Here is a 10,893-nt window from a genome sequence, read left to right as displayed (position 1 = left end):
CTAGTCCAAGAACCGTGTTTGACTAGCAAGGGCCTAAACATCAAGATGAGTGAACGACTAGTTGAAACAATTGATAATAGTGGATGAATGTGAACTCCAGAGAACATAAGGGTAATATGCTGTGTTATTAAACATTTCCATCCAGAATAAAGTAAAAACCATGCTTACAAAGTTTTCAGATGACAAAATGGGGATGGTCTGAGTACCTTGGAAGATACACATATAGAAATTATTCCTATATAGCACCAGAGACCTACAGATTCCCTGACCCAAATCTCTGAAATACGGAGACAAACCTTGGTTAGGTGATACTGAAAGTTTGACTATCCAAACATCTCTCAACAGGCAGCTATTTGAACAAGGCCCCAAAAGTCCTGCTTTAAAAAAATAAGTTCATTTTCTTCCCCCAACAATTCTCTGCAGGAAAAAAAACAATGATTATGTTCATTCTATTGCAAATAACATGGGCTCCAGTTTACTTATCTCCCTAAATGAATTCAAGAAATGCTAAGGAAAAGGCATTTTCAATTTTTCTAATCGGTCTACGCGCCCTATAATTGAACAATTCATACCAAAATGGAATCAGTTGGGGGGCTAAAAATGACAATAAGCTGAGGATTTAAAGCGTATGGGGGTGGGAATCAGGGGGACGTTCCCTTTTTCAACATTTGCGCATTGAATTGTTCGAACGTCTTTTTTTCCCCCCCTCGTGCTGACCATTTATTTCTAATACTTATTTAAAAATTAGAGCAGATCATGCAGAAAATACAGAGTTCCCATATACCACTCCCCGTCCCCCAGCTCCCGCGATTATCAAAACCGCTTTAGTGGAGGTGGGGTGAAAAAGTTGAGATAAACTTTCCGAAACGACCTTCAGTTCTCGCGGTTCCGGACACCTCTCCAAGCTGATTTATAAACATTCTCCGTGCACTTTCACCCGGCCTCTCTGCGCCTGCGCTGAAAACGCGCCCACGACGTTCGCGTAATTTCACTGCATCTGGTTGTAATGCGCACGCGCTCTTTATATGCTTGCCCGCCCACTGAGAGAGGTAGGATTTCCTTTCGTTTTTAGTGCGACGCCCGGAAGTGACTGCGGGCCAATCGGCGCTTGCAGGGACTGGGGGAGTTTAGTGTCGTCTCTGGTAATAGCTGCTTTAGGCGCTAAAGATGCCAGGTCTGGCAGCCGCAAGTCCTGTGCCATCCGAGTCTCAGGAGAAGAAGCCGCTGAAACCCTGCTGTGCCTGCCCGGAGACCAAGAAAGCGCGCGATGCGTGGTCAGTGCGCAGCCCGGAGCGGGCGCCTGCGGGCCCGTGCGCCAAGTTCCGGCGTGTCTCGGTGCCTCTGTCCTCTGTCCCTCCTTGGGCTCGGTCACACCCTTCACTGTGTTGTGCGGCAATCTTGGGAGAGTTATAGGCCCAGTAGACTTTGCGGTCCCCTGTCTGGTGACTACTTCATGGGGTCCACAGCTCTGGGAAAAGGGTAAAGGGTGAGGAGAGAGATCAGCTTCACCCCAGGCTCGCTTCCCCTGCTCATTCCTTTCTGCAAGTGGTTTTTGAGCGTCTGTTATGTGTTATGTGTCAAGCGTCAAGCACTGTGTTAGGTCCGAAGATGTAGAAACGGGTAAGGGTACTTCTTGAGTTAGAGAAGCTCTGTTAGTGGAGACATTCCCCAATGATTGCTATACCACGTGGTAAGGGCTGTAATAGAAGATTTGGCAAGACCAGCGTTTTCTGGTAATTTCTAAAGGATTTATACCAAAATTAGGAGAGAGTAGGACCCAGGGTACATACCTTACAGTTTTGAAGGGTTGCCTAGGGAACCGTTTTCCCACCCATCTTTTTTCAAGACAGATGATTTTAAAATCAACTATCCAGGACTTAAGATGACAATTTAGTGTTAAGAATGTACGCTTAGATTGCCATCAGTCCACCAAAAGATTTTGTTTCTGTTCTGATTTTATAAGTCTCTTATTGTGGAACAGATCTCTTCAGATATAGTGAATGTGCGCTTCTTGTCTCTCAACCTCCAAATCCTAAGTGGCATAATGGGTGTAGGAACTCTGCTTTTTAAACTAGTTAATACTTTGAAAATTATACTCTAAAGGGAGAATTGAAAGACTGCAATCTGATACAGAAATTACCTCTGTAGTAACGGTGCTTATTGAACCGTCCCATGGTATAGCATCATAATTAAGAGCCTGAAATCTAGAGTGAAGGTTTGAATCCTGGTCCACCAACTGAGGAAGATTGAGGAAATTATTTAATATGTATGCCTCATTTGTCAGTAAATTGGGCCTAAGAAAAGAAGCTGTCTACGGGATTATTGTGTTAATATTGTAAGCCAAATCAAGTGCCTGGCACAATATCTGGCATTCAATAAATGCTGAGTGGATGGAACTATTTCACTATCCCAGGCAGTCCCTTCAGTTTGCAAGCAATTCTTTGCTTAGCTAACTATTGAAGGATGGGTAGGATTTAGTAGAAAGGAGAACTTACTTTCTTTAAATTCTTTTTGCATCAATGGTCTCAAGCCCCTATGGCCTCTCCCCAAATATCTGGAGTCAGGAGTCAGTTTTTTTCTTGGAATCAAATTTGGCTTAATTTAATTCTTTCCTCAAAAATGACATTCTCAGGCCCTGGAAATAAAGCTGTGTGGTCCTAACCTCTATTTTGTGAATTTTACAGGTAAAAAGTTCATTGATCATTATGAGGGGGATCATTTTGCTTGTTCCTGGCTCCCAGGTCTTTTTTGCTGTTTGGTTGGATGTCTTGTGATTATAAGTGGATTTATTTAGTTGATGTTTAAATGTAGGGCAGAATCGGAAGGTTAATTCCTCTGTGATAGCAGGCAAAGAATTAAGCTCTCCTCTTTGTTCTTAGTTAACATAAATACTTTAATCACTTTATTTCATTATAGGTCAGTATTATTCCTTGGGTGTGGGCTAGAGGCAACATTTCATATGCCTAATTATTTCTTCTAATCAGATTCCTCTCCAAAGCTAGTTATCTGAGGACCATCTTCATGGGTGGAAAGATCATAAGACCCAATTAAAAAAAAACCTGTTTGATGTAATCACATTTTTTTTTCAACCCCAGTTTCATTCCAGTATACCCATGTTTTGCCTGTCATGCGTGCTTTCTTACTGAAGTGCTTAATACCTACTTTGTTAGATAACGAGTGAATTTTGTTTTATAGCATCATCGAGAAAGGAGAAGAGCACTGTGGACACCTAATTGAGGCCCACAAGGAGTGTATGAGAGCCCTGGGATTTAAGATATGAAATGTGAGTATGGTATTTTCTGGTTAGGAAGATAATACTTGGGCTTTTTGCTTTAGATTTGTCTGTTGCTTTCAGATTTATCAGTCATTGAACAACTTTCTATCTGAATGGTAGTTCAGAAATGAAATATAGTTGCTTTCAGAACACTAGTCTAACCTGACATATTTAAGTATCACTGAAAAAAAAAACTTTTCAGTTCCCAGTATGGGGAGTAAATGATACTAATAAATTGAGAGGCATTTAGCTGACTTGCGAAGGGAAGAATTTAGCTTTCAAGAAAGGGTTTGACAAAAGCCTTTGGAGTTGTGTTGGAGTCAGAAGAAATTGTGGCAGTAGGAAATTAAAAATATTCAGTTGTTCAATTTAAAGGAACTGAAAGGAAGGTGTTTCTTATTCCTTGTTTTAATGTTGCAGCTCTTTGGTAAATGCTTTTACATAGAGAGTAAGCAACACAAGGATGCATTTTTTTTTTTTTTTTTTTTTTTTTTTAGGGTTAAGGATCAGATTTAAAAGCAATTAGCTTGTTTCAGTTTGATAATGGCTATAATACACAATATTCTCAATACATATTTCTTACCATTTTTACAGTGAAACATATGCTCTGAACATAAATTGTATCATTGTATAAAATAAACTAAAACCAAAACATATGTGGTATTGGAAATAAGGCCATTACTCAGTGGGCACCTAATCATTCTGTCAATGAAATCTTTACAAAAAAACAGTTTTGCTGTTGAAAATAGTCTGTGTTATTTTTCAAATGTTTAAAATAGCAATGAAACACTTTCTATAAAACCCAGTGTTTTGTAAGTGTCCCTAGGACAAAAATATGTTTTGATCATAAGGTATGTATATGTTTACTCAGTTTTGATTTATTGTGTGTGTGATATCTTCTCCCTAAGTTGGATGCATTGATTTCTGCAAAACAAAAATGAAATTGATGCTACCTCTTTTGTACCATGTTCTATTCTAATAAAACTAAAAATTCAGACCATTTTCTGAAGAACTTTAAACTTTGAATTCAAATTTTAATGCTGACAGGGACCTCTAGGGATGTGTATCCAGCGACACCACAAATAAATATCTTTTTGCTTGGACTCTTTTCCCTCAGATAGCCACTTGGCTCACTCTCTCACTTCATTCAGCTCTCTGTTCAAATGCCACCTTATTAGAGATTCCCTCAACACCACACCTAAAATAGCACTTTCCCCATTACTCCATCCCAACACTTTCCAATAAAACTTCCTTTGATAATGGTAAATTTCCAATCTGCCCTCTCCAAAAGAGTAGCCACTTGCCACATGCTACTTAGTGCTAAAATGTAGCCAGTGAGACTGACTTTATAATTTAATTTTAACTTTAGTAACATGTGGTTAGTGGCTCCTGTATTCTTAACACTTACTGTCACCTGCATATTATCTATTTATTGTCTGAATTGCTTCACTTATAGCTAAAATGTAAGTTCTGAGAAAGTAGGTGTTTTCTGTTTTGCTCACTGGCATATCCCCAGTCCTTTCAACAATGCCTTGTGCATAGTAGTTGCCCAGTAGAGGATTGTTGAAGAAATTAATGAATAAATGAGGAAACTAAGGCCTATAGGTATGAAATTACTTGCCCCAGGTTGATCAGCCAGATCAGAACTGAAACCTCAGTCTCTAGGCTGACTACCTCTGCTTTATGCCCCTCTCCTAATACCACCATTTTTAACTTAATAATAGCGGAGAGATAACACCAAAGCCACATACCAATGAAATAGTGATAGAGAGCCTGGCTTCTTTCCCTTTCACCTCTTTCCTGCCTCTTTGGAATTTCAGGGCCAGTCTTGCTCATTAAGCTGTAGAAAGGAGGGATAAGAAACCTGTCCTGACCTGATAAGAAGTATCATGATGTAGTGGAAACAGTCTAGGCTGAAAGTTCCCCGAGGCTTGATTTTGGTTTTCCCAGTGTCTAGCTTAGCATGTTTTTCACTTTAGCTGCATTTGATTTTGATCAAGACATTAATCCTGTCTGGATTTCAGTTTCTTCATTTATAAAAAGAGAACCATAATATAGTTTGTGATTCTATATAGTATATCTACTGCTATATCTACCTGATATACTTAAGTGGCTTTTAGACTAGCTGATTATTTAAAGAAATCCCATGGTGAATCATTTTATAATATAAGTAAACTTGGGCAGGGCTGTTTGGCATTCTTAAAAAGTTTAAGCATCCTAGTGACTATTTCTCAAGACCTGAAAAGCTCAACATCTGTACATGGTTTCCTTGTTCATAAACTAACTCTTTTCCTAGTCAGTTGTGTTAGCTGTTGGCTTGGACAGACCCTGCCTTAATAAAAAGGGTAATTTCAATTCAAAAGAAAGAAATGCTAATTTTAGGAAAATCAAAAGCTTCTCTTGGACTTTGTGTGGGCCACAAAGGTGGTACAAGTGTCTGTTATAAGTAGTGTATCTTCAAGGAGACCAGAAGGTATCATAGTTTCCTTTACTGTTGGGGCAGAGAAAGTGAGTGATTCCTATGTACTTCATGTGGGTATAAAAGAAAAACAAAAGCATTGGACTTAGGAGACCTTATGCTTTTAACTGATTGTGTGGTCTTAGACAAGTCTTTAACTTTTCTGAACCTTAGTTTTCTCATTTGTAAAATAGAGGTAATAATATGTGCCCACACTACTTCATAGACTTGTGATGATTAAATAAGATAGGTATGAATATACTTTGCAAACTGTAAAATTAGAAACCAGAACAAAATAGCCAGCACCTTGGGAGTTCTGGATAGCAAATATTCAATTAAGATCTGTTAAATATATGACCTGATTATGTATTTTGAATCCTGGTCACGAGAACAACAATCTGAATCCATGTGGAGGCATTTTTAAGAATTCAGAATGTCAAGTTTTCATTTTTAGCATATAATGATTTTGGAATAGAAACAGGTATTTACACACATCCCCATCAGTCCCAGGTATCCTATTTTCCAAGCCCCCCAGGGAAATGGAAGCAAGTTCATTTGTTCAAGTTAAGAGTGGATAGGTGGTAGAATTAAAACTAGTGTTCAGGTCTTTTATATTCTTCAACTTACAGGCACTTTACACTGTCACTCCTTGCACTTAATGAGACTTTGTTGCCAATATACATATTTTTAGAATTACACAGTCTTTATCTTTAATCTTAAAACTTTATTATTAATACTAATTAGAAAGCCCTATTGCTGAAATGCGTAGGTACATACAAGTATTAATAAGCAAATCATTGGCTATGGGCAAAATCTAACACAATTCTGCACTGTAATAAGATAAACTTAAGTAAATTGGTATCTTTTACACTATTAGATCCCATTTTTCTGAGGATAGCTTCAAAAGAATACTGTTTTGCAAACTTAGATCTTCTCAGTAATGTTCATAAAAGTGCCGTAATTCAAAAACCTTTGTTATTCCTAAATAGGTAAATCTTAATAGTATCTTGAACTCATCAAATTGGGACTTAATAAGAAATGGACTATATTCAGCCAGTGGTTCTTACCGAGAAGTGTACCTCAGTATCACCTGAGGAACATTTTGCAAAATTCGTAAGCCTGTGTCCCAGTCTGTACCTGTTGACTCAGAAATTCCTTGATGATTTTAAAGTGCACCTCTCCTTCAGAACTAGTGGCCTAAACTGAAGACGTTGTTGCAGGAATAATGCTAAATATCAGTTTTCTGAGATTTAATAGTAGCAGAGGAAGAGAATTGAAAACTCCTAAGAAAAAATAGATGTGGTGATTCTAGACCCATCTCAGGACTGCTGCTTTTACAGAAAGAGAAAAAAAAGAGAACACAGAACCTGCTTTAAAATGTAAGGAGGAAATGGCAGCTTCTGACTTGATGACTTCAGGAGTCAGAAGAAGCCTGGGGCTAAAATCATTGAAAGAAATTAAGGAACTAGCACTGAGCGGTGGTGACACTCAGTATTTAAGTTTAATTGAACCTAATAGTGGGGAACTTAAAATATGCTCATTTCAAATACATACAAAATAAGCAACTGATTATATATAAAAATGTGATCCCAAGGAAATCTAGGGAAAAGGGTCGTTTCTGCCATTCAAACATTTATTCACTCAATAGATGTTTATTGTTTAAGACCCTGGAAGATGCCAAGATGAAAAAAAGACAAGGTCTTTCCCATTTACACTCAGACAAGGAAGATAAAATGTATATGCATTTCTGTTCCCAAGGTAGGGATTATTACCTGATAGCCACTTCTGATTGTTGTACAGTCCATAGCAAAACAGGTAACAATGCTGTGGACTGCCGTCACAGGAAATGTGGAATGGCTTCATTTTTGGTTATCCTTTCTGCCCAAACCTTTCCTTAAGTTTATTGTTCCCTTGAGCCTTTTAGAAAAGAGAGTGCTTAGATATTTGTATTGTTGAAGAGGTATGCTTTTGTTTGTAAACCAAATGAAAGGAACAGCTAGGTGAGGGAAGTACCTGAAGAGTTGTGTAGTCCAATTTACTTCTACCTGTTTAGCACTGTTTTCTTTCTTCTCCAGTAGGAAAGGGTGTTAGGGTTGGTGGGAGCTATCTGGAGAGAGGCCTGGTACTGGCTTGACTAGACCTGCTACCCTGCCCTCTGCTTCTTTTCCTATTTTCTTTCCAAATAGATTTCCAAAGAGTTAACCCTTATTTTGCCTGTGGGATTAAGTGAATTACTTTCCACAGGAAGTGCCTTGTGCACTGAGCTTACCTCTGCCTTCCACTTCATGAATCTTTGCCAAACATGCCTGAATCAGTAAAGAGGGTTTTGCAGATATTCAAGTCTCTTCTCTTGAATATCTGTAAAAATAAACTGCCTTGGCTTTTTTACGAAAGTAGTTTTAGAAAAAAATAAATACATGTATGTTGTTTTTACTTCAACAAAGACTTCCAAAGATTAAACAACACAATGGATTGAACTATTTCAGTGATATTTTTAGTTAGGCCAGACTAGAATTAAAAGTTTGGATCTTTTATTTCAGTAATTGAAATGACAATTAGTTAATGATACTTGACTGAGGCATTCATTTCTTAGTGGTTCTAATTCCTAAATGCTGTAGGTCTGGCGTGATGTTTAAAATCTGACTTTCTAAAATAAATCTTTTTCTGTAGGTGGTCTGCTCTGTGAATGAATAATTCCTGAAGAATGAAGACTACTAAATAATCTGGGGAATTATTTGATGAACACATGTCTTGATAAATGATAAAAAATATTTATAGTTTATTAAATACATATATATTTATCCCTGGTCAACAATCTTCAAGTGTGTTTCTTTTTGAGTTCCTTATATCCTCATTATGGCTTTTTGTTTTGTTTGTTCTTAAAGGATATGGTATAAACAAATCTTACAGGTTTCCTATGTTCTTGTTACTGTGTCTTTCTGGTAGCTCTTGATATTCGTTGTAGGAAGAAAACAGATACTGATCTGATCCAAAGAACTCTCCAAAATTAGGTGCATGGAAATAAGAATAAATAACTCTACCAATTCAAAATGAATCTGATGGCTGTGTATCAGATGCTATTCTAGGAATTGGGCCTCAATTTTGAACAGGACACATAACAGATATCTAAGTTATTTGTGATTTTAAAAAAATTCTTGTTGATTTTATAGAATTATAATAAAATGAAGAATGGAAGAAATTACATAAAGTGCCACCAGCCTACAATAGGACTACTTTTTTGGTGACCTTCTTTTCATCTCTGCATATATACATGCTTTTTAGTTTGTGGGTATGGGTGTGTATGTGTCTGCTTTATAATAATACTGCAGTAGAAGTTTCCACAGGAAAATCACAAAATGTCCTTTACTAATCACTCAGCTAAGGAAGAGCCAAAGGCTATGTGTGTTTTTCAAGGCTTTCGTTATTTACCACCTGATTCATCTCTAGAACGGTGGTTTCTATTGCACCTTAGTATCTGAGAATGCCTATTTTCCTAAGCTCTCAGCAACATGTTAGTTATTTTAACCTTTGCCAGTTTAGTATGCCTATCTGATTTGTAAAGCACCCTTCTCGACATCAGCCATAGTTAAAAATCCATTTCATGAGAACCTCTGCCCATTCTTTCCTAGTGGCTAAGCCTTCCCAAAGATGATGTGTGGCGTTTTGATAGTAATAATGGTAAGACATGTTATCATAGTAATTTGAAGACTGAAGAACTTGGTCTACTGGAAGGTGACTACTGCATTCTGACACACCTCTTTGACAAGCTCTTGCCATTCACAGTAACACCTAAATTCTTAATACAGATACAATCACACTGTTCTCTCTAATTAGTTCCCTTTGGTCAGCCTTGAAATATTTGACTTGAAGGTGGATGAGAACAAGACCATGTTCGTAAACAAGACCCACCTTAGGATAACCATGCCTTTCACAAGTCTGATGTAAGGCTGCTGGGGAAACTGTAACCCTCTTTTTACGGGTGAGTCTAGGTGCTTAGAGAGATTAAGGAAATCACCCTCGTCGAATAGCTGGTGATCTGACGTTAATCTTGATTATTAGAGTTCAAGCCCAGTGTTCTTTATGGTACCAAATGTCAAATATAAACATTCATAGTAATAATTCACTTATTATTTTATATGTATTTAGCAAAGTCCTATTATGTACAAGGAACTACTCTAGCTGTTGGGTATTCATGTATGAATCAGACACAAATCCTGTCCTCAAGGATATGAAAGACTAACTCAACATTTCCTGAGGACCTACGGTATGCCAACTAAGGGCTAAATGGTGCTGAGGGTACAAAGATTAGCAAGACGTGGAACCTTCCCTCAAAGAGCTTATAGTCTAGTGAGTGTATCTATATAAACCATAAAAATATAAACTAGAAATGCTTGATGCCATGATGGATATTCCTTATGATCATATTTTTTGCTGAATTTTTGGAAACTATAAAATGCTGTCCTTAAAAGACTACACATGTGCTGTATGCAGTATTTAGCCATTAAAAACTGCTAGAGGATAGTTCCATCTATATTGCTTATGGCGTTTTTGACAGCAGGTAGAAATTGTTCATCAAGGAAAATTCTTTCACATAACTGGAAGTCCTGAGTTAGGACAAACTCTAGATGTAATATCATAGGCTCAGTGATGCCATCCAAGACCCAAGTTGTTTGCATCTCAAAGTTCTCTATTTAGGGAGTGAAGAAGATAATCTGTGCTTTTTGTTTAAGTTCAGCAGAAGAGAGAAACCATTCCTTAAGCATGGACTCTTTAAGTCCTTCTCTTTAGTCTTTAGTCAAATTGAGCCAAATTAGTTTATGTATATTATTATGCCCCAATAATATTTGTCAGTAGAAAGCCTTATATTGACTGACATATACAAGATCCCTTCTTGTATCCAGGAGTAGGTTAAATATCTGAACAGAACTAGAATTAGGTAACAAAGGAGGAAGAAATATATGGGTTTTAGGTAGGCAACAACCAATTTTCCACTAAACCATCTTGGTCACTTAACAACCAGGACATCCTGAATGGTCAAACTGAGTTTAGAGGGGCAATTCTTTTCATAGTTTAATCAAACTTTTGAGAGAAAGTTATTGGTAAAACAATAAATTGTCTAGCATTCAGTTTTTATAGAATAAGACAATTAGTAAATGTTCAG

The 10,893-nt window shown here is 37.4% G+C and overlaps 1 protein-coding gene across 1 annotated transcript; it reads left to right on the top strand.

The window, feature by feature from the left end:
- Positions 1 to 1,069: 1,069 nt before the first annotated feature.
- LOC119534115 (cytochrome c oxidase copper chaperone) lies at positions 1,070 to 8,544 on the top strand. Its single transcript, XM_037836163.1, has 3 exons — positions 1,070 to 1,274; positions 3,196 to 3,283; positions 8,403 to 8,544. The coding sequence occupies exons 1-2, from the start codon at positions 1,168 to 1,170 to the stop codon at positions 3,278 to 3,280; spliced, it is 192 nt and encodes a 63-aa protein (XP_037692091.1). The 5' UTR covers positions 1,070 to 1,167; the 3' UTR covers positions 3,281 to 3,283; positions 8,403 to 8,544.
- The last annotated feature ends 2,349 nt before the right edge of the window (positions 8,545 to 10,893 follow it).

Source organism: Choloepus didactylus, chromosome 1 (assembly GCF_015220235.1).
Source record: "Choloepus didactylus isolate mChoDid1 chromosome 1, mChoDid1.pri, whole genome shotgun sequence".
NCBI lineage: Eukaryota > Metazoa > Chordata > Mammalia > Pilosa > Megalonychidae > Choloepus > Choloepus didactylus.
Note: the sequence above shows the minus strand (reverse complement) of the source record. Positions and strands in the feature narration are given on the sequence as shown.

What these genes read in the sequence shown, in the direction of transcription:
- LOC119534115 (XM_037836163.1), top strand. Translation starts at nt 1,168, where the DNA reads ATGCCAGGTCTGGCAGCCGCAAGTCCTGTGCCATCCGAGTCTCAGGAG. An exon ending in AAGAAAGCGCGCGATGCGTG is followed by an intron (nt 1,275 to 3,195) that starts GTCAGTGCGCAG and finishes TTTGTTTTATAG; the next exon opens with CATCATCGAGAAAGGAGAAG.